General features: G+C 40.6%; 2 protein-coding genes across 2 annotated transcripts in view; both read left to right on the top strand.

The window, feature by feature from the left end:
- Positions 1–4,073: 4,073 nt before the first annotated feature.
- The window catches only part of LOC307020564 (GTPase IMAP family member 4-like), a 186,245-nt gene continuing 165,281 nt past the window's right edge, over positions 4,074–25,037 (top strand). Inside the window, exon 1 of the mRNA XM_079652022.1 lies at positions 4,074–4,103. Within this exon, the coding sequence (XP_079508148.1) occupies positions 4,079–4,103 (25 nt within the window). The 5' untranslated portion in view covers positions 4,074–4,078. The remainder of the gene's footprint in view (positions 4,104–25,037) is intronic.
- Positions 18,961–23,860, top strand: LOC307018384 (uncharacterized protein; the record flags this gene model as incomplete). Its single annotated transcript, XM_079648614.1, has 3 exons — positions 18,961–19,159; positions 21,946–23,043; positions 23,832–23,860. 3 exons carry the CDS (start codon positions 18,961–18,963, stop codon positions 23,858–23,860), a joined length of 1,326 nt encoding a protein of 441 aa, XP_079504740.1.

Here is a 25,037-nt window from a genome sequence, read left to right as displayed (position 1 = left end):
CATATTCATGTATAAAAGACGTACAAAGGTGCATTTTGCATGATAGGTCCCCTTTAAAGGTGGGGTAGGTAATTTTGGAGAAACCAGCTTGAGTGCGAATTTGAAAATACGCAACCGGAAAAAATCTGCCACTTCCTTACAGAGCCCCTCCTCCAACACACACAAATGCGCACATGACCAATGAGGGCACGAGATAAGTTTGTGCACAGATGGAAGGCTGACAGGCAGGTAGGCCATCCAGTTATTTTAGCTGGGCCGGCTCAGATGATTGGTCGTGCTTTTTACAGTCGTACGGCTTCCACAGATCATTTTTTATGTATTGTCAAAACACTTCAGATATTCATTGCTATCGGGATGTTAAGAGCATTCCATGGAATGTAACAAAAAGTGTATCTCGAGCCGGTTTCTCAAACTTACCTACCCCACATTTAACCTTTACACATAACACAGACATATAAAATACAGGACACACAACTAAGTAAACAAAAAGACGAAAAGCAGTCACTACATTGGGCACATTTGGGGCATTAAGGTACACTACTTATTACTGCAACAGCAGCTGATGGTAAGGACCTCAGACAACTTCAATTTAAAACAGGCTATAGGGACAAGTGCCATCAGTTTGAGGCTTGATTGAATAACATTAATTACAAAATAAATCATACTATCAAAATACTACAACGAATGAAAATAAGCTTGAGACAATTGAAACTGTGGTTTAAATTAGTTCTAATAGGCTATTGTTATTTTTAGATTTAGAAACGAAAACATTTTTTTTTTTATTTCTGGCGTTGCTAATGACGACCATACTACCCGTGAACGATTAGCGAACGTTGCAAGCAAGCTAAAGAAAGAAGAAAGCTGAATGATGTTAAAAACGTGGCTCAAAACGGGAGGTATTCGGAAGAGAGGTACAGAAGAGAATATCACCAGCGAAAGTGAACAAGTGAATGAGGAGGAGGACAGTCATCAACCGAGTACAGGCGTAGGCTCCGCCAGCAACACAAAAGTGATATGCACAGCCGCTGTGATGGAGGAGAGAAGTGACTCAGGAAGAAGGCATTTGCTCAAAGGATGGAGAGAGGTCAAAAGCTGAAAAAGCACACACTTGTCCTTACTTGTTGTCTTTTTTCTTATGTTTTTTCTTTTCTTTTTTACTTTGCCACCACAGAAATGGCAATAGCAAACATCAGCAGACTGAAGATGAGCTATTAGCCCTTAGGCTCATCTGCTCCTGGAGGCTTCATTATTATTGGAACTGAATTCCCAATAGGACATTTTCTGTTTCGATGTGGGTTGTTGCAGGAAGCCTACATTCACACTTTGGTATAGGTCCAGGAAATGACATGTGTGTACAGTTGACATTTGTTGTGTGAGAATAAGTTATTATTTTGTTCTTTATATTCTCACTTGTGGTGTGTGAGTGAGTGAGTGAGAGAGAGAGAGAGAGAGAGAGAGAGAGAGAGAGAGAGAGAGAGAGAGCACAATAAATAATGGTATTATGAATACATTTGCCTCCGAGTCCTGCATGAACTGTGCATAGACTGTATTTTAACATTGGTCATATGGTGGTACTTGGAGAGCCAACTATTTTCTCAGGTGGTACTTGGTGGAAAAAGGTTGAGAACCACTGCTTTAGACAATAAGAAATATAAAGTTGACTGTTGAGTTGCTCAGTTTTTTTTAGAATGTCAATACTATTACTGTATAACTAATATCTTAATCTTAAGAGGCACATTCAAATAAAGATTGGTCTTTAAATACATGTTGTCTTTTGAATTGTTTGTCTAAAGTCAAGGATCTACTGGTAGGCCTACTTAGTTTTAATGATACAGTCTGGTTATTATGCTGTTTGGGGGAGGCCTCACAGGTAAGAGCACTAACTAGCTAACATCTCATGTACCTTAGCTTGACTTAAATGTATTAAACGTGTAATTAAGTGATATCAATATAAATAACTAATGTCATGCAAACATATTAATATTTGCTTGATTCCAGTGTTGAATTTAGCACAATTGTATACAAACGTTAAGGGATTTTAAGATTCTGAAGTATTATGCTAAAAACTCAATAACTTAGATTATTATTTATAGTTTTGCTGAATAGTTTCATGTCCACTTACCTTAGAAACGTAAAATGCCACGGCAGTGTGCAGATGGGGAGCATGTTAGCTTAGCTTGGTAGCTTCAGCTAGCTCTGGAACTTTCAGCTCGGTGGCACCAGGTCCCGCCTCGGCTCCGCCTCTTTGCCCTTATTTGGCCATCCGTTCGCTGTTATTGATCATTGTGGAGAGCAGGCAGAAGTTTTTTTTTTATTATAGCAGCTATCAGATGGAATCAATACATGTCCGTCTATCAAAAGTAGAATCACAATGAAAAATATGACAGTAATATGTGCCTGTAGAAAACGGCTTATGCTACAATAGGATAGCAACAAATAGTCAAAATAGTCAGTTTAGCTTTGGTTGCTATGCTAACATCACCCATTTTATACCAGATAAACTTTCATAACAGCGTTGTGATGCCAAACAGCGGGCAGCACTGCAGCGGTCGGTAAATGCCGCTGAAACACATTAATAAATAATGAACCACGGCACTCTGGAGAAAAGTATAAGGGTTGAGAAGTAGTTATTTAATCTGGCTTTGTGTGATTAAAAGCAACACGACCATCGACCCGACGCAGTGCCCCATTGTTGTTGTTGTTGTGAGCGTCGTTGGGGAGAAAATCAGCAAAGTGAACGGTGACGTTATGACGCAGCACCAGTCGGGCTCTGGGCGGTGTGAACAAAACGGGGGCTGAAAAGAAAAACCAGTTCCGAACCAGAAACAGCAAGAGGAGCTAGAACGGGAACCACGTTGGTGTGAAAGGGGCAACAGGGTCATTATGTCACCTAATGGGCATTTTTGGGTCTTCTAGTACATTTAGCTGATAACGCTACTGTAATATTTTCTTCAATAAAAATGATAAATGTAGGCCTTACAGTCTTATTTTCCTTTCTTCTTGAACCACTGTTTATCAGCCACATGAGGGTGCTGTATCTCAAGGATTTAAATTAAAGTTGACCTTTCTCTGCTTCACAGCATCTGAGCTTAACTGCCACATCCTGTTATGAACAGAGACTGAGAGCTACAGTTCAAAGTGTTGACTACAGTCTGCAGGTTTTTGTGGAATTTAGAAGAACAAGGTGCATTTCTTGTAAATGCTGAAGGGAGGGGGAGCAGGGTTAACTGAGGGCAGTTATCTAAAAGTGAAAGGAAAATACATTCTAATGGGAAAAGTAAGGGTATCAATCATTTGAGACCCTGAATAAGAGGTGAAATAAAATCATATCACATGAATGAGAAAACCTAGAGGGGAAATAAATGGCAGTTTAAACACATCCATGCCCCTTCCCACCAAACCAGTTTGGTTCTAGCTCCGTGCTTTTCTGGTTCTGAACTGGTTCTCCTTTTTAGTCCCAGTTGTGTTCCCAGCCGCTCACAACCACAACATGGTGGACTGCGTCGGGTTGATGCTCGTGTTGCTTTTAATAATAGGAAGCCAGATTAGATTAAATCACTATTATGCCAAATGCTGAAGCCAACCGTCCATGTTTCTTTTTAAACACTTTGAGAGCTGCAGACTGCTGAAGGTGCTTCAAACTGTAAATAAAATGTAGCTCTACATGTCCATGTGACTTGGGAAAGATACTTAACCACACATTGGTATGGCCAAAGTGTGAGTGTGTGTGAATGTAAGTCTCCCTGAGCACCTTGCATGGCAGCCTCTGCCTCTATGAATGTGTGTGAATGTTGATATGTAAAAAGCATTGAGGGCTTATATCTCAAATATATAGTCTGTTCAATAAAAACAAATATGAACACATGAGGCTATATTTCTCTTTGTTCTGTTTATTAAGGGAAGGATTTTACACTTTTTAAACTATTAATCATCCCACTGTAGCTGAAATCAGACTGTGATGTCAGCAGTGTGTAGGTGTGGTTTGCTGCATGAAGTCTGTATTTAAGGAGTTGTTGCTGCAGACTAACTTCACTTCCTCAGCTCAGCAGCAGACCAGCTCCTCCCTCCAGAACCAACTATGGCCAGCAAACTTGCCCAAAATGGTAAGTGAATACACTTTATTGTTGATGATGATTGCAACTTATCTAAATAGATATTCATAGGTGGATATGTAGCTTGTCATATTTCCAAATAATAAATAAACAAAATTAATATTTCTTAAATTCCAAACATTTTAAGAGCCTGGGTGATTTTGCAAATGCGACACAGCTTGTACTTGCTTGTATTACATTCTTCACAAGACTACATATTGAGGGGTAGCCAGTCAGAAGTTTGTTTGGACACCACAGGCTACTGATTACTCCTTAATTTCTATACGTTTTTGTCAAAATAAATGCCATTATTATATTGATGCTAATGATGATGCACGGGAGGGCTACTCCCCATAAGCCATGCTTCAGCCCTCCCGCTTCTACAAATTTTTTTTGTATGATTTTTATTTTTTATTTATTCTACTAAAATCATACAAAAACAAAAACGTATAATTCATACACACAAATGAACAAAATTAGTAGAAGCGGGAGGGCTGAAGCATAGCTTATGGGGAGTAGCCCTCCCGTGCATCATCATTAGTATCAATATAATAATAATGGCATTTATTTCATCCAAAACGTATAGAAATTAAGGAGTACAAAGAAACAAAGAAAACCAATGAAAACTGGAAAAAAAGAAAAAATTAGTTCAAGAAAAAAGTGAATGCATATATAAGTAATACTGGGAATATCCAATACCTGTTAGCTGGAGTAATCTTCAAATATAATGGTTTTTACTTTAGTTTTGAAATGGTGATGACTATTGATACTTGAAAGGTCTGGGTGAAGTCCATTCCACGCTCTAACTCCGATTATGGATAAGCTGTGTGATTTGATGGTTGTTCTACAGGGCTTGCTACACAACCAGTTAGGATGCCTGGTTGGGTATTTCATGACTGTGGCTTGGAACTGCTTTTGAATGTTAGTAGGCATTTTATTATGGAAAATGTTGTGCATAATCAGTACTGTTTTAAGCTTAACTATATCAACAAATTTGAATAGATTGAGTTTTTTAAATATGGGAGTTGTGTGTTCATATTTAGCAACACGACAGATGATTCATAATACTTTTTTTTTAGATGTTATTATTTTTAGTAGATTTGTTGAGTATGTTTTTCCCCATATTTCGGAGCAGTAATAAAGGTAAGGGAGAAATAGACTGTTATAAAGAGTTCTGAGTATTTTTTCCTCGAGAATGTTCTTAGTACGATACAAAATACCTATTGTTTTTGACAGTTTAGTTTGTACATAATTGATATGGTGCTTCCAGTTGAGTTTTTCATCAACAATGAGTCCTACAGATGTAGCACTTAATTTCAGACTCCAGTTTACAGCTTCCTGCCTACGGCCTGCCAAAGACCAGTATAGAGTAGAGATGTTAAGATTCACCGATTCGCATCGGTGCACCGGCATAAACGTTCAAGATGCGAGTGCACCGGTTGAAAGAGTGCACATCGGCTACAGTTTGGGTTGAACTCGCGATGCATCGATTGCGTAGCGTCTTTGCATCGGTAAAAAACCGATTCATTCATATAAAATCCCCTTATCTTGTCAACGTTCAGCAGAGACGATCTTTGATATTTGCTTCGCCACTACGGAGAACGAGAGTCTCAGTTATCAACACACACGGAAGTTGAGGAGAAAGAGAAACACAGCGCAGCGAAAAATACCTACAAATCAAACGTTTGGCAACACTTCAGATTGTTCAAGAAAGACGGTGTAATAGTCATTTATGCTATATAGTTGACCGCAGGTCATGGAGAGTAATAAGGTATCCGTAGACCTTTGTATGAGGTATCTTTATTACTTAACAGGTCTACAGCCATGATACATAGATCCGTCCTAGATGCGGACTTGCATACACACAGTATCACTCCGCAGCTGCACCCCATCAGTAACGTCCTGATGGTATATGTGCGCGGCACTATTACTACAGACGGTCAACTTGAAAAATCACTCGCAAATTGTTAACGATGCCGAGCCGCTTTAAAGTACACAAGTAGTACGAGGAACTTAGCGACGCACATAAAGAGGCGACGTGGGGTCTGCGGCTGAAAAGAGAAACCTGAAAGTGAGACGTATGAGTTAAATCACTCAGGGAGGTGTTCTGTCAGAGAGAGGTGTTTAGCTTACAGCAGCCTGTGACGGCCAATAATAATTTAAATGTCTTCCTTACTGTAAGCAGTTATGAAATACCTGTTTGTGAAAGGTTATTTGTTTTCTTTATTGTTCAGATAGAAACCACTGCTTTCTGCTCACTGGTGAGTTAGCCTCTGAGTGTTAAGCACATCAGGCTGGCAGCTGTATGGGCATTGCTCTATGGTAGCTGTTATTTGCACATTGTTAATCATGAGCAATGCATCCTTACATTGTTTAACTGTGAGGTGTTATAAAATTGTACTCTGGAAAGCTTTTAAAGGTACAAAAATAAACGGCATGATGGGATGTGCAGTACCAAATATGTAAAGCACTTTTTTGTTAATGTATGATTTGCTGCATATAAGGAATAAAACAAAAATCCTCTGTCGTACCATATTGAAGTATCATTATTTTTGCATCGTGTTGAATCGCATCGTATCGCCCCGAATCGCATAATGTTGAATCAAATCGTATCGAACTGTATCGCAACAGGGGTGAATCGTATCGTATCGCATCGCCTGGTGTTTCAAAGGTATCGTTAATGTATCGTATCGTGGTAACGTATCGAGATGCGCATCGCATCGGCCTCAGTGATGGAGATGCACATCCCTAGTATAGAGGAATGTTAAGCCCTCCCACTATTTCCAAGAGGGCGTTGCCAGATTTTCAATTTCAGGTTTTAACCAGGAGATGGCGCTTCATTCACAAATACAGAAAGACAAGTTTCATGGACTTTCAGTTGTGTTTTGAAGAGCATTTGAACACATCAATATTTTAGATCAACTAAAGTATATCTAATCTTGTAATTCAATAATATATAGTCTTTATATATTAAATAATCATAATTATAATGTAAATGTTTACATTACACCTCTTTATTCGTTATGCTCATACTTTTACCTTTACAATCGTTTGCTTTAATATGCAGTATATTTTTTGTATATTTTTGTGTTTGCTTCCTCCTGCTCCCTTTCGGACACATACTGTATGATTTATTATTATTATTAATATGAAGATATTATTAAGATAAGATAAGGTGTCTTTATTGATTGAACATTTTAGTTTAGAATGTGTTGTCCCACGGTAATTCAGAAGGCTCACAGGTCACATTCCGACCATTATTTAAAACAATAGGTGCTTTCACACCGTCTACAGTTTGATTTGTATAGAGGGAGCTCTGTGGCTGAATGGCCAGCGATTAGGTGCGGTGCATTTATCATAGGTGATCAGAGCTAACTGCCTGCCGTCAGATTTCATTTAAAAAACAGATCAGATTTTAAGACTATTTCTGCGCTCATAAAGAATGATAAGAATAATGCGTATTGAACTGGTTTCATTAATTAGTGAGTTTATTTAACACTAGAACCACCAATCGGGTCAATTTGTGTGATGTGTGTTGTGTGTGTGCAATGTAACTTTTTTTCAATAAAATGTTAAAGTCTCCCAGTCCGTGACTTTTCCTGAAAGTGTGTTATGTAGCACCCTATGTTGTTAACAATTGCATTCTAATAGCGGGATTTGACGGGTTTAGGTAGGCCTATACAAAAACCTCTGGCGGTTCTAGTGTTAAGGTAATTAGGTACAGTAGAGGCCCTTTTTTATCAGTAACGAATTTAGCAGTTGAACATAAAAGTCAACTAACTGAGGGTCACTTGCAATGACAGTGTTGTGTCTAACTGTAAGCTTGTCACTCAGAGTAACCTACCGTTAATTTAGCTGCTGGAGAAGAAAGATCAGGGGGGAGGGGCGGAGAGAGCTGTGGTTGATGGGCCATTAGTTGTGTAAATACACATCTGAGAGCTGCCGTTTCATTCAGACTGTTTAAAAAACGGTAAAAAAAATTAACGGTAACGGTAACATTTTTCAAGATCAAGATCCTTCCGCTACATTAAAATATAAATATTTTTAGTGAATTACTGAGTTTAGGCACGTTAACGTTTTAATGAAGTTGAGTATATTAATATTTTTAAGTGATTTAATGTCAATTGTGTGTGTGTGTGTGTGTGTGTGTGTGTGTGTGTGTGTGTGTGTGTGTGTGTGTGTGTGTGTGTGCAGTGGCGGCGCCAGAGATTTTCTCTAGGGGGTGCTATGGGGTAGCTTGACGTTTCATAGAGGGTGCTCAAACTTTTAAGGGTTTCCCATAAATGCACCAGCGCTACAGTTGAATTTTCTACTGCAACTCATACTTGTCAACCCTCCCGATTTTCGCGGGAGACTCCCGATTTCATTGCCCTCTCCCGGTTTCCTCCCGGGGTCATATTTCTCCCACATTTCTCCCGATTTCTCACAAAATCAGATTTAGACACAACTGTTTCCACTCGGACTTTAATACAGCTGAACCATTGTTTGGTTTCCATGGTAACACGTCTCTTTAGTAGCGCGCGCAACTGAAAGTCTGACAGGGTGAGGCAGATAGTCACAGAAAACAGAACAAAAATCGACAACTACTCTACTCTCTGCTCACTCCTTTCTTGCCCACACATATGCTCCATCAAGGATGGTGCTACAGGCCGCAAGGCATTGCACTTAGAACTACAATATAAGCATGTTAATGTTAATCTAACAGCTCCGGTGAACCACGAGCACCCCCCCCCCCCACCCATCTTGCATTTTGAAATGCTCTCGAAGATTTTTTTTTAAATATTGAAATTAAAAGCATCAATCTGGTGCACTTTGAGAGCAAAATGAAGAGATCTATGGATACATCTCTCAACATACATATGAAACAGAACTGTAAACAGATTTACTATTTCTTTATAGATATTTTACAAATCACTCCCCTTTTAAAACAAAACGTTTGAGACCCACTGAGATAACTAGACTAAAGTTAACTATCTAAACACTGAGAGTCCTTTACTTCACCTGAGCTGAGATTTGAGACTCTCAGTCTGACAGGAGAGAGTTCTCCCTCCACTTTGTTGTTGAAAAAGCTCCTTATATCCGTTAGCTTGGCTAGCTAGCACCAGATGCTAACCACAACGATCTCCGGTAGAGACCCACCGGTGCTCGCGCACGCACACAAAATGGCTCGTGCCACACACACACAGAGCAGAGCTTGAATGAAACACAGAGAGCCAGAAGTAAGCTACTTGTACTCACGAGGCCTATTATGTGCAGAATCCCTCTCGCTTTCAGGTGGTTTTGATTGAGTGTCCACACGTGGACGTTTAAGGACTAAAAAACGATCCATTTGTCATTTTGCTGTTAGCAAATAATTTGGCGCTCCAGCTAACAGGAAGTCACTAAAGTGTCACAAAGTAATTTAGCCTATGGGTAGGTCAAAAATCTAATGGGTGCTGGCCATTGGCCTAATCACCTGTGTTGGCTTTATTCTTTTGGTCAAACATTTGTTTGTTTCACTTTTGCATTGATGTAATCAATACTTTTTCTAATTTAATTTAATTTAAAAAAAAAAAAAAAATCGAAAAAAGAAAAAAACATATATTTCTTGGGGGTGCTTTGGCAATCCTGGGGGGTGCTGAAGCACCCCCTAGCTCCCCCCTGGCGCCGCCCCTGGTGTGTGTGTGTGTGTGTGTGTGTGTGTGTGTGTGTGTGTGTGTGTGTGTGTGTGTGTGTGTTTGTGTAGAGGTGTGTGTGGTTAAAACACTTTCATGAAGTGAAGGAGGTTTTCCTTCTATAAAACAGCTGTGGGCAGCAGTGAGTGTCACGGACATGAATTCATAGATCAAGGCAGACTGGTGCACACACTCTCCTGTCCTGCCAGGCGACACGCCCGTTCTAAGCCGTGTCCCTCACTCACATCACAAGCTGCATCCCCAAAAAGTGTATTATGTTGTTACATCGTTTCAGATGTTATGTGCAAACTTGTCACCTTTCGGCGAAATTCGCCATTTTGAATCCAAAATAAGTCGTTTGTGTGATTCATGTAGATCTGCAATAAAAATATTTTTGGGGTATTGGGGGGTCTGGGACCCGGAGTAATCTGCGGCCGTGAGCTGTTATGTGCCATCATGACACACATGGTGTTCTTTTTTTATATATTATAATGAAGTACGAGCTGTGTGCTCGAGTCTTCCTGCCTGTCGGCTCTGCTCATGGATGTATAATAAGGCTCTGCTGTTCCGAGATGATGGTCTAGCTTCAGCAGCTACATTACCTACGGGTGCGTTCGTTAATATTAACTGTGCGTCCGGAGTCACTGTGGCACAGACTGGACCGCTGGTGAACAGCTGTTAGAACGGGCCGTTCAGGTGTTCAGAGCAGAGCTCCCTGTCGGTGCGGCAGAGTGTGATGTGAACTGAAAAGTTTTTCTGTGGCAATATTATTTAAGGAATCGTTGAGCTAGCTAGCTAGCATACATTGTCACTGATCTGCTAACGTTAGCTTTAGCCTTCTATTTCTAATAGTTTTTTTCATAGGCTATAAACAGAGGTGGTATAAGTATATATATACATATTGTACTTGAGTAAAAGTAGAAGCACTCAGGTCTTGTACTTGAGTAAAAGTAGAAGTACTCTGATCTTGTACTTGAGTAAAAGTAGAAGTACTCAGATCTTGTACGTGAGTAAAAGTAGAAGCACTCAGGTCTTGTACTTGAGTAAAAGTAGAAGCACACAGATCTTGTACTAGAGTAAAAGTAGAAGTACTCAGGTCTTGTACTTGAGTAAAAGTAGAAGTAATCAGATCTTGTACTTGAGTAAAAGTAATAGTCCCAGAGTGTAGGAATACTCTGTTACAGTAAAAGTCCTGCATTCAAAATGTTCCTCAAGTAAAAGTATAAAAGTATTATCATCAAAATAAAGTGAAAGTAGCGACATTAAAAGTAGTCATTGTGCAGATTGGTCCATTTCAGAATAATAGATATGATATGTTTTATAATGATTGATCATGAAAGTGTTCTCAAAGCTGGTAAAGGTGCAGCTAGTTTGAATGACTTTGTATACTGCAGGGTAGCTGGTGGATTTACTCCAGGTGGAACTAAAGTCTGATTTAACACTTGATTAGATTTCACATCATTCATCCACATCTGTGAAGTAACTAAAGGTATTAAATACATGGAGTGGAGGAAAAGTACACCATGTACCTCTGAACTGTAGTGGAGTAGAAGAACAAAGTAGCAAAACATTGAAATATTTAAATAAAGTACAAGTATCTCAAAATTGTGCCCAAGTATAGTGCTTGTTGAGTTTATGAACTTAGTTACTTTACACCATGTGGCTATAAAGATAAAAAGACTTAAGCCTTGCACAGAGGCCTGAAAATACATTTTCAAAATGCTCAACAGTGCTGCCAAAATTATAAACTGACTGCTACACAATTAAAATAAATGCTTTTATATATTTCTATTAGATGTGACTCTTTGGCGTTTCTATTATTATTCACACTGCTGCTTTAGTTGTTCTGACTGCTAAAATCCTCTGTTATTCCGTGGGGTGGGGGAGCAGGGGGCTCGGATCCTTGTCATCTTTTTCATACCTGATGAGTTTGCATCCCTGTATGTTAAAAAGCCTCAGTCACCTTAATTCATGTAATAAAAACATCTCAGGTCAGTAACACTCAAAGCTAAATGTGCAATACCATGTTCAGCTGTGTTACTATGTATAATGTTATTGTTGTTACATCAGAAGATGTACATATTGGAATGATTTCTTAACTTACAGTAGGCTATTTTTTACAATGTGTGTTGGAAGGATTTATTAAATTACTATGAATATTGTCAAGGCTTTTAGAGAAGGGTGAACTATAAGCCTGAATTACATAACATTTTATACCTAAAAACATAAAAGCCACAATAAATAAGTCACAATTATTATAGTTATTTTTACCTCCCGTATTGCTTTCAACACACCAGCTTTTATGGTGTTGTTACGTCACTAACTGTAAGCTTGTCACATACAGTCTATGGTCACTCAGAGTAACCTACTGTTAATTTAGCTGCTGGAGAAGAAAGATCAGGGGGGGGAGGGGGGGGAGAGCTGCCGTTTCATTCACACTGTTTAAAAAACGGTAACAACGGACTATTTTTCTTAGCGGATGCATCTCAATTTAAATCAATACAACTATTTTTTAAATCAATAAAAACATTTTCTAAATCCATAAAAACATTTAAATTAATATTGGGAGTCATGTCGTTACTTTGTTGAGAATGTGGCCATGTAATAAGCGGGATAATTTGCAGCGACTTGTTCCTTATGGGGAAAATAACACCCTTCATCCAGATGAGGATCCCTCCGCTACACTTTGGGATCCTGATCGACCGACGAAGCTCCATTAAAATATAAATATTTTTAGTGAATTACTGAGTTTAGGCACGTTAATAACGTTTTAATGAAGTTGAATACAGTATATTCATTTATGTCAGTGATTTCATGTCAATTCGGCGAACATAAACATAAATGATCGTGGTGAAGATGATGATTCAATTAGGATTAAAAATCGAGAGCCGGGCTGCATTTCCTCCCGTTCGTTTTTTTCGACAAACAACATTATTTTGTTAAATAACAACATGGTGATGTTTTGTAAATGATTACATGTCTCTTATTTAGCACAGAGTATGATATCCGTGACATATGGATCTTAACAAAGTTCCGCTGTACATCCAGCGTACTGTATCTGACTTTATTTCACATGAGCTCCAGTGTGGAACCCCACTGCACCCCCTGGTGGATCAATGATCCATTGCAGCTGGCTTCATTATAATAACATTTATCTATCACGGGGGCGGTCTCAAGTCAAACTGGAGGTTTTACCTTGAGCGAGGGCAGATCACGTACCAATCACGGCCCTTGCGTTTCAAACTGTCTGAAATGAATCGCTACATCTGTAAGAATTTACATTCGCCAACTTTCTCTATCTCAGTATTGCAAATCCGTATAATACAGTCATTTATACTCTCAGACTTTGTATTGAATAACATGTAATTTGTTTTGGCCACATTAAGAGATGATTTATTAACTGCAAACCAGTTACATAGTATTTCTAATTCTGCATTAACAATTTTAACAAGATCACCAAGATTATAATGGGAGCAGAGAATGGGGTTATCATCGGCAAACAAAATGAATTTTAACATGCCGGAGGTGTTGATTATGTCATTAATATAAATCAGGAACAGTTTTGGACCTAAAATTGATCCTTGAGGGACTCCACATGTTATAGGAAGATTGTTTGATTTCGCCTCGTCTATATTCACATATTGTAGCCTATTTATCAGATAACTCTTGATCCATTCTTTGGCTTGACCCCTTATGCCATAATGTTCTAATTTGTGTAGCAGTATGGTATGGTTCACAGTATCAAAAGCCTTTTTAAGGTCAATGAATATACCAGCTGTAATCATTTTTTTCTCAATGTTGTTGGTCATTTCTTCAACCAGTTCAATTACTGCTGAAGAAGTAGAGTGATTTTTCTGAAATCCATATTGGCTGGGGCATAGTATATTCAATTTGCTGAGGAATGACTCCGGACGGTTGTTAAAGGGTTTTTGAGAATTGTGATATCAAAGAAATGGGTCTATAATTATTCAAACTAGATTTATCACCAGATTTGAAAACCGGAATCACCTTCGTGATTTTTATTTCATTGGGAAAAATACCTTGTTGGAACGATTTATTGCATGTATTTACTAGGGGGGCTAGTACAATTTCTTTAACAATATTCATACTAAGTCCGAAATAATCTTTGGACTGTTTATTGTGTTGAGAATTAACAATATCAAGCAGTTCATTTCCTGTAATTGGGTTCAGGAACATACTCTGTTGGTTGCTGTTTTTCAGAAAATCATCCACTTTAGATGAAGTTGGGCTGATTGTACTCGCCAGATTGGGGCCAATTTCAGTAAAGAACTCATTAAAGCTATTTGCAACATCCGTTGGGGTTTTTCCTTCGGTTTGGAATTTCTTGAATTCATTTCTGTTGTCAGTTCTTTTCTTCTTAATTATGCTATTTATTTCCTTCCGAGTGGTTTTCATATCTCCTATGGCATTTTCTAATTTTTCAGAGAAGTATCGTTTTTTTCACAGTTTCTAAGGATTGTAGTCAATTTGTTTTTATACAATTTATAACGACTTTCATCTTCAGTACTTTCACTTTTCAAAAATGTCCTATAGAGTGCATTTTTTTTACAGCAAGCGTTTTTCAGTCCACAAGTGAACCAGGGTTTTGAGTCATTATTATTCCTGTTGCCAATCTTAATTTTAAGATATGGACAACATTCGTTCATGTTTTGCATGAAAATCCTTACAAACTCATTATAGGATTTGTTTACATCTTGAATCTCAAATACTTCTTGCCATTTTTCATTTTTTAAATTAATATTACATTTATTTAGTGAACTGTCATTTAATGTCCGCTTAGTTATGTATGTATTTTGTTCTTTGTTATTTAAAGGTTATTTTCCGCAAATTATGAATATTGGCAGGTGATCACTGACATCAATGATGATGGCCCCACTATGATGTTCCGTTTCAAGGACGTTAGTGAAAACTTTATCAATTAACGTTTCCGTAGTGCTAGTTAACCTGATTGGTTTGGTTATTAGAGGGAGAAGCCCGAGTGAAGAAAACATATCCATGAAGTGTCTCGCCGGTTGGAGCGAGTTGTATTTTAATAAATTAATGTTGAAATCTCCACACACATAAAGGTTTTTAATTCTCTGAGGTCTGAGCATTTTTTCTACTTGTTCATTAAATTCCTCCAGATTACTTCCAGGCTTTCTATACATGCATGCATGAGATGAGTATATGTTTGTTCTGTTTTAGCTCAATGTCTACGGTGACAGATTCAAGGAGGTTGTTACAACAGAAGGAGAGACTTTCTACCAATCTCGCAGAAAGTGTGTTTTTAACAAACAGTGAAACCCCTCAACCTCTTTGGAGTTTGCGATTCATATGAAAAGCCACATAATCGGGTAAAAAATTATCAACAGTGTTTGAGTCAGTTTGCCAGGTCTCTGAGATTGCAATGATGTCAAAAGATCTATCTAGTTGAAGATATAGTTTGATTTTGTCACTATTTGCATTAAGGCTACGGGCATTAAAGTGTATTAATGAAAAGCCATTAATAGCTTTAAGTTCTAAGTTAAAAAGTGTTTGGCTATAGTAGCAGCAGTTGTTGGTTAGATTCCTGAAGAAATTAGAGTCTGGGTCAATGTGAGAGTCAAAACAGTTCTGTCGTATTAGATTTTCATCAAAAATATTTAAATCCTTAGAGTTTACTCCGGTAACTGTGGTCACTGGGACTGGTTGATTTTAGTTCATGGTGCATACACGGAGGTAAATTCATGACTGATCATACAATACAGGGGATTAATTTTAACACACAGGACAAAATACAAAACTAAATATAACGGATTATTATCGAGTGGTCGATGGAACTTTTGACTCACGCTTAATGAATGAAGTGAGGGAAAATAGCGCATAGATGTAATTGCATTATTTGTCAATACTTTACCAATACCGGGAGTAATATTATTATCCTCAGAGTTCATTAAAAATATAGATAAGTCCTCACTGTCCTTCACAATCGATACTGCCCTTTGTTTGTTTTGATGAATAGTTTACAGTCCCTGGTCCAGGTAGCTTCGATTTTGTTCCTCTTCCTCAGGTCTCTCGCAGTTCTTGCAATATCCGCGTTCCTTTTCGTGAGGTGCTCGTTAATGTAGATTCCGGTCCCTTTCAGTTTCTTGGCGTTAATCTTCATACGAACTTTTGTCATTCTGCTCACAAGTTTTATGATCACCCTTTGGAATCCACTTTCCGAAGGCTTCCCAAGTGTGTGGCAGATCTCAATCTCCTCCGACTTCAGGTACACGCCACGATCGTTAAGTGCCTCGAGCACCTGTGTTTCGACCGAATCATGTCCGTCTCTGTCGGAAGGCGCAGAATCTCCTTTCACTACCTGGGAATATGATTTTATGATTTTGAATCCGGTCACGATAACATCCTCTTTCCGGGTGTGTTGTTCAAGCTCCTCGATCCTTCTCTCCAGCGTGACAATCTTCTCGTCTTTTTCCTTCATAATCCTCTCCATGCTTCCGATCGTTTCAAGCAGTTTTTTAATTGTTATGCTGTCATCCTTTTGGGTCTTATTTAAGTCACTTATATCCTTGGTAATGCTGGATAAAGCGTCCTTAATTTCTAGGAGATCAGCGTTCGCTGCGTTCGCAGCATTCGCCCGTGTCGCCATCTTGCGTGTGCCTAGATTTAGGATTCTGTTTTAGTAGAATAAATAAAAAATTAAAAAAAATTAAAAAAATTATAACTAAAGGCAACTTATACCCTTATAAGTTTTTTAGGCCCAAAATGGGGTAATTTGTAGAAGTATTAAAGATGGAAATTAAACGTGTTGTAAGGACTATTTGTAAAAAAATGTTTTGTCATTGAAATAAACGTACAGCTAGAGGCCACTGCTGCACCATTTCAGTTCAGGTTGTACACAGGCAGTTAAGAAGTCAAAAATCCAGGCAAGATTACCATTTAGTTTGATATTAATTTTGAGTATTTGTGTTCATCATGGGGCCTCTCTCTTGCTCCGGTGAAGAAAAAATAAGGTCCCTTCAGTGTGCATCACTTGACATTGACAGACCCTCTACCTTTATCACCAAACCTGCCAGTCACCTAATAAAAATTGTTCTATGGTGCCAATAGCATCTACAGGAATAAATGAAAAACATCAATTGAATGACATAGCTTCTAGACATGTTCTAGATCAGGGCTATTCAACTACACATTCAGTTGGGCCAGATTTTATAGCTACAAAATTCAGCTGGGCCAGACATTCAGCAGCCTGTAAAAAGCGGGAAGTGACACATTTTAAACCAACACATATTACTGCGATGAAAAACATGCAATTTTTATTCATTGTTCATCTAACAAAGGTACGTCAAAAAGTGCATAAAAACACAATCTGAAAAAAAAGTGCACAGTTGTAGCATTACATTTGTTTGCTTTAGAAGTCAAATAGTCAGGTTATGTTTTTTGAAACACGCACATCACAAAGTGCATTTACTGAATACAATAATAGCAGTCTTAATAAATGTCCTCACTTACAAAAAAAACAGCTAAAGAGCTCCAATGCAACACAAAGAGGTAGTACTGTAGCAATATTTTTTCACCTTTCAAGTAATAACAACAAAAATCATACGTTTTGGTCACATTTGACCCAGACACATTACAAAGTGCATTTAAATGAATACAGAAAGAACTGTCAAACACTTCAGTGCACAAACCCATAACAAGGGATACGGGTAACTATATGAATACTACACTACACGTCTACTATAGTAAACTAGGTGCTTACTATCACCTCATTTGTGATTTGTCATCGCTGACTTTCTCAATGACAGAAGGGACATTTTTTGTTTTGAACAAGAGCAGTGATATTTGGCTCATAGGATGTCAATGCAATCCTAAGACATTGGTGAAGAGTATTGTCAGTCAGGGAACAGCGAGTGCTACTTTTGATTGAGTTTGTGTGTGAAAAGCTTGATTCACATGTCGCTACTTTCTGAACGTTAGGGGACTGCTGTTTGTTGACATCACTCCAAAACTTCGCTGGCACGTTAGTGCGCTGCATGTCAATAAGTTCCAGTTTATATTTCCCCTTGTCGATGCAGGGGACCACTTCCTTTGCTCTGGTTGATGCGTCCCCCTCTATTGCAACAGTGAAGGGGTCTCTGGCAAAGCCCATCATCACCTCTGTGGGCAGAGCAAGTCCATCCAATCGACCGGCAAAGTTCTCTTTCAGCCTCGCAATGAAATCTGTCATCACATCCGTGTTTTGTGCCGGAGATGTGATGTGTTTGGGGAGCGTCGGAAAATGCAGCATCCGACCCGTGCTCAAGTCGGTCGCGAAAAGGTCCAGCTTGACTTGGATCTGCTCCACAAGATCAATGACCGTTTTGTCTCTGTTTATGCTTCAGAGTTGAGAGAGACATGTTTTAGAGTTGCTATCATAGGACCACCGTTACTAGCACCACTAGATGCACTTTCAAAAAACGTGCTGCGTTGTGGTTTGGTGGTTTCTATGAAACGTGGAGTGTTGCGTTCATGGTCTGTACTAGTGTAGGAATTTGGCTACGGGAGGCTGGGCCACTCGGGAGTTGGTTCTGGGCCGCTCTTTTCCCGCTGCTGGAGAGGACGCTGGCGTTGACTGTTCGCCGCTTCTCCGCCTCTGTCACCCTCTATCACCCTCAGCTACCATTCGTTCTTCAATCTTTCGAATTGGACCACTGCCCTGCATTTACACATCTTTAATGCAATGCACATTGTTTTTAAATGTTTTACTTATTTTGGACTTCTGCCTCCGTTGCTGGCTGTAGCCGCCTGCCCTCACGTAGCCATCAACGTGCCGGGTGGCTATTGCTATCTGCTACATCGCCTACTGTCTGTGTCCGTCCCACGCAACAACCGTGGACTCTCTCTGCCTCCTGCCTTCATCTCTGGGGTGCATCTGTCCCGTCCCGCTGCTCACATCCTCCTGCCATGTCGTGGATCTTCCTCGTCTCCACAACAATCCTCCACCTCTGTGAACCTAGCCCGCTAGCTGCTATCGCTGCCATCACACTGCTCCCAGCCATTCCGCCTGTCATCATGCTGAAATACTCCATCTCACAGCTGCTGTCATTGACCAACTCCTCCACTCCGTCTTCCATCTCAGTCATCAGACATCTTGGACTCCTTCGTCGACCCCGCTACATTCACCGAAGCACCCGCCGCAGTTTTGTTTACCTTCAGCACGGACAATCCATTGCATCCATCTGCTCCACGCAATGCACTGTTGCACACCTGACGCGTCATCAGAACGCAACTCCTACTGCTTCTCTTACACTCTCCCCCGCTCACCTACACTCCCAGCTGCACGGAATACCTGGAGCGGATCCCACTCCCCTCCGCCTCCCAACACATATAAAAAGCCATTTCTCCCCACCATCAAGCCCCCCTCCTCTGCTCCACTGCCCCCCCTCTCATGCCCACCCCCGCGCTGCTAACCTAGACAACCTCATACCTCTCCAGCCTGCCACCACCCCTACAACCCCCCACTTGACCAATTTTGCCCTTCTAAATATACGGTCACTCAACAATAAAGCCCACATCCTTCACAAACTCATCCTGGACAAATCCATCGACTTCCTACTGCTCACTGAAACCTGGCAACAACCCAATGACTTCTTCTCGCTTAATCAAACATCCCCCCCTGGTTTTAATTACATCACTAAACCCCGCCCCTCACGCCGTGGTGGTGGGCTGGCTGTCATCTACAACCAGAACATCCGGACTACAGAACTCACCCTCCCCTCAGTACCATCCTTCGAATTTCTCGCCTTCAAAACCCCTCCCTCACTGACAGTTATCCTCATTTACCGCCCCCCTCCTTCCTCTCTGATCTCACTGAACTCCTAACCATTGCTTCATCCCTCTCTCCACGTCTGTTACTCCTCGGCGACCTTAACATCCACATGGACTCCACCACCTGCAAACACGCTTCTGAATTTTCCTCCCTTCTGGACAATTTCTCATTTACACAACATGTCACCTTCCCCACCCACGATAAAGGACACATCCTTGACCTTGTCTGCTCCACCAACCTCACAGTACTCGACCTCCACCCCTGCCCCTTTCCCCTCTCTGACCACAAACTCATACAGTTCACCACCGCCTCCCCCGTCCGCCGCCCCCCCCCCCCCCCATCCAGGAACATCACTTTCTGTAATTTACGCTCTGTTGATCCCCAGCACCTCTCCGACCTGCTATCCTCTACTCTCCCCCTGGACTCGAACCTCAGCTCACCCGATGATCAACTCAACCACCTTAATTCAACCCTACTCGCCTCCCTCAATAGCTTGGCCCCCCTCAAAAGGAAAAATGTCACTTTTAAAACCTCCTCACCCTGGTTCACCCCTGCACTCCGTAAACTGAAGCAAACCGGCCGCCAGCTTGAACGCCTAACCATGAAATCATCCCTCACAGTTCACCATGATTCCTACAAACTCCATCTCACTACCTACAGAGACACCCTCAATGCCGCAAAATCTGCTTACCTCTCCACCATCTTCATCGACCCCTCCCGTAACCCCAGGACCCTCTTCTCCACCGTCAACAAGCTCCTCAAACCCCGTGCTGACACCCTCTCTTCCTCCACTTCCACATGCAGTTCATTCCTCCAGTTTTTCTCTGACAAAATCACTGCCATTAATCACTCCCTATCCGCTGCATCTGACACACAAATATCTCCCCCAACATCCACTGCCACAATTCCTCCCTCCATCTCCCTTGACCTCCCGAGCCCTCCTCCCCACGGCACTCTCTCCCAGTTCACTCTGGTTACCCCCCCTGAAATAATAATAAATACATAAATAAATAAATACTCCGGGATATCGGTATCGAAGGTACTGCACTCAGGTGGCTCCAGTCCTACCTCTCCGACAGATCCCACTTCATCTCCCTCAACAATCACTCCTCTACCACAGCTTCAGTCACCCAAGGTGTTCCCCAAGGTTCAGTACTCGGCCCCCTCCTCTTCATCATCTACATCCTCCCCCTTGGTCAGATTCTCCGCCATCACAACCTGGACTTTCACTGCTATGCTGACGACACACATATCTACCTCAGCACCAAATCCCCCCACAACCCCCCTCTCACACACATCGAATCCTGTCTGACTGCAATAAAATCCTGGATGCAACACAACTTCCTCAAACTCAACAGCAATAAAACTGAACTCCTCCTCATCGGCTCCAAATCCACCCTCAGCAAAACCCCCAACCTGACACTCACCATCGATGGCACCCCTGTTTCCCCCTCCACCCAGGCACGCAACCTTGGCGTGATATTCGACCCCACCCTCTCCCTCGACCCCCACATCCGCCAAGTTTTAAAAACCAAATTTTTCCACCTCCGCAATATCGCCAAACTCCGTCCTTCTCTCACCCGCCCCGCAGCTGAGCGACTCATTCACGCCTTCATCTCCTCCCGCTTTGACTATTGCAACTCACTCCTCTTCGGCATCAGCACAACATCCCTCAACAGACTCCAGCGTGTCTAGAACGCAGCCGCCAGACTCCTCACCCACACCAAATCATGGCATCACATCACCCCGGTCCTCAAAGAACTCCACTGGCTTCCCGTCTCACACCGCATTCACTACAAACTCCTGGTCCTCACCTATAAAGCCCTCCACCATCTGCCCCCCCCCCTACCTCACTGACCTCCTCATCCTCTACCAACCACCCCGGTCCCTCAGATCCACCTCAGCCGGTTTGCTCTCAATCCCCAAGGCCAAACTCCGGAGCTTCGGGGACAGAGCCTTCTCTGTGGCAGCCCCGAAGCTCTGGAACTCCCTCCCCCAAGACCTCCGTGAGTCTGATTCCCTCACCCTGTTCCAGTCCCGTCTCAAAACCCACCTCTTCAACTCTGCTTATCCTTAAACCCGCCCCTCCCCCCTCTGAACCAAAATCCTCCTGACTGCTTTTCTGTTTTTGTTTTGTTTTTGTTTTTGTTTGTGTTTTTGTTCTTGTTCTTGTTTTGTTTGTCGACCTGACTCATAATGTAAAGCGTCTTTGGGTCTAGAAAAGCGCTATATAAATCCCATTTATTATTATTATTATTATCTGGCCCGCGGGCCGCCAGTTGAATAGGCCTGTTCTAGATTATTAAACCATCTTGAGCCCACCCCCCTCACTGTCAACATTGTTCATTTGTTAGTTGAACCATTTTATAAATACCTAGATTGCTAAATATTTCTTCATTTTTTTCAGACCTCCCATCAAACACATACAATAACGAGGTTCTCCGGATTGTGTTGGTGGGGAAGACTGGAGTTGGGAAGAGCGCCTCAGGAAACACCATTCTGGGAAAAGAGCACTTTGAATCAAAGTTCTCTGCTAAATCCATGACTGTAAACTGTTCTAATGCCTTTGGTGAAGTTGATGGACAAGGAGTTAAGGTTATTGACACTCCAGGTCTGTTTGACACCAAGATTGATGAAAAGAATACCAGAAAAGATGTTGGTAAGAGCATTGCCTTTGCTTCTCCTGGACCCCATGTCTTCCTGGTCGTCATCAAACTGGGCAGATTCACAGATGAAGAAAAACAGACAGTTCAGAAGATTCAGGAAATCTTTGGAGAGCAAGCAGACAGATACAGCATGGTTCTCTTTACCCACGGTGACCAGCTCAAAGGAACACCTATTGAAGAGTTCTTGAAGGAAAGTGAAGATCTGCAGGAACTTGTGAACAGATGTAAAGGGCAGTACCACGTCTTCAATAATGAGGAGAAGGATCATTCTCAGGTCAGAGAGCTAATCGACAAGATCAGAAACATAACAGAGAAGAATGAAGGAAGCCATTACACCAATGAAATGTTCCAGGAGGCAGAGAGGGCCATAGAAGAGGAGAAACAGAGAATCCTTAAAGAGAGAGAACAGGAAATACGCAAACAGGAAGAGGAAATTCAAAAGAGATTAGATAAAAAGAATGAGGAACAATTGAAGAAAATCAAAGAGGATGGTGAGAGGTTAGCAAGGCAGATAGAAGCTCATGAAAGAGAAATGGAGGAGGAGATTAGGAGAATAAGAGAAGAGGAGGAAAGGCTGAGAGAAGCTAGCAAAAAAGAAATGGAGGAGGGGATGAGGAGATTAAGAGAAGAGGAGGAAAGGCTGAGAGAAGCTAGCAAAAAAGAAATGGAGGAGGGGATGAGGAGAATAAAAGAAGAGGGGGAAAGGGTGAGAGAAGCTCACAAAAGAGAAATGGAGGAGGAAAAGAGGAGAATAAGAGAAGAGGAGGGCAGGAGGGCCAGGAGGGATGCTGAGGACAGCGCTTCATGGATTGACGACCTTTGTTCCGCTGTGGCACAAGGTGTGAAATCTTTGTTTTTTTGGCGTCGATGATACAGTCTGACCCTCTGGAATACCTCCTTGTTAATCTTCAGTCACCTTTTTGATGTTGTTGTTTGATGTGATTTATAGTAATATCAGTTTTTTCAGTGGTGAGTTGCAATTAAATACTAACAGGGTGACAGATTTTCAACAAACAAGATGTTACCATTCTAAACTATAGTAATGTAATGTAAACTAATTTGTTCTTAGATTGCTTTTGCTTTTACAAGAAAAAAGTAGAATTATATATCATGAATTAATGTTTTTATACAGATACGTTTTCTTTGGCTTTCCTGTAACTGACGTAATGTTGGCTTTTGTAAAATGAAAGGTTAAAATGTATGTATGCAATGAATTTTGTAATTCAATATGAAAAGGTTGGAACCGAAATGAATGTGTAAAGACAAACATCTAGTGATCAATAATGTCCCATAATAAAAAACTGTTGACTTCACATTGAGTGTGCTATGTGCTTCTGTTGTTTAATAAAGGACTTAAAAGACAGTTTTAAGGGTGTATCTTATTATAAATCACAGTATTATTCACAACTGGATCTAAATTAAAAAATGTCATGTCATCATAAAAAATAAGAAATAATGCCTGAACCCATTAAAAGCAAACTGGAAATGAATTATTTTACAGCAGCAGTGTGTTCAGGTGTTCAGGAATTAAAATATTTAAAGTTGGAATAAAGTATAAACTACACAACACAAGTATAATGCACAGCAATCCATAAAATATGTCCTATATGTTCATGAAACTCCCCAGGAGACACCAACATTAAGGTGGCCGAGTGAACTCTGGAGTTTGCTGCATGAGTTGCACTGTATGATCTGTGGTGTAGTGGGCTGTCACTCAAAAACTGAGTAGCCAATGGGCCCACCTTTTTTTTCTTCTCGTAAACTCTTAGTTTTGCTTGATTCTGAGAAAGTGTTCCTTTATCTTTATGTAACCAGGTTAAAAGCTATTAACGGAGACAGTTACTCGCTGTTATAAATCATACGCTGTTCCTTTAAGAGATTCAAGATGCTTGGTTAATCCCAGAGATGCGCAGCAGAAAGGCGCGCAGTCATGACGTCATATACAGACGACTCACTGGTAGTTTTCGCGGGAACAGGTAGTTTTAGCGTTGTTTTACAGAGAGACGCAGTTTTGTAAGACGTGTGTGTGTGTGTGTTCTCCACCATGCGGGGTCCAACACGAGAGTGGGACGGCGTAAGTCACCAGATATATGCATAACAAAAAACACATTAAGGAATTATATGTTTAAAATGCCTTTTAAGTGGAGTGTGTGAATTTTGTATGTCATGTCTCATGCAGAGGGGAGAAGCAACGCAGTGTTCGGTGCTGCAGGTCGGTTCAGAGAGCATTTGTATTAAAAGTGAGTGTGATATTGCTGTGAGACAGAAAGGACCATTTACAACTTGTATCCTAATTATTACACTTATTACTAGAGTGTTAATGCTGTTTTCAAGTCTGCAATCACACCTCTCCATGAAAGCTTCCTCCAGCAAACCACACCCATATCACCATGTTGACAGCAAAGCAGAGTGAAGATGAGGTTTGTATAGCTCTTCATCTGCAGAGTGTTTTCTTGGTCTGAACGCTCACGAGAAGAAGCATTTTATTCTAAAAGTAAAATAGTACTTACTTAATGTACCATTAATGTATTCGAAAGCCAAAGTCAATCCACCATAATGGTAATAAGTATATCAAAATGACTTCAGATGTACTCAAACACATTGGAGTATGTTGTCCATCTGTTTTGGGGCATGTTGTTCATTTGAAGTGTGCTCACTATTGGTTTTCTTTGTAGCTCTAGTGTACAGTCTTCATATTCTAATATATATTAGAATCAAATGGATATATTTGTATATACATACAACTCTAAAGAGAAACCCCTACAACATGTTTAGTTTCTCTGGTTTTACTTTTTATTATTCATTTGATGAAACAATTCATAAATAATAAAAT

Source organism: Notothenia rossii (assembly GCF_949606895.1).
Source record: "Notothenia rossii genome assembly, chromosome: 9".
NCBI classification, from domain to species: domain Eukaryota; kingdom Metazoa; phylum Chordata; class Actinopteri; order Perciformes; family Nototheniidae; genus Notothenia; species Notothenia rossii.
Note: the sequence above shows the minus strand (reverse complement) of the source record. Positions and strands in the feature narration are given on the sequence as shown.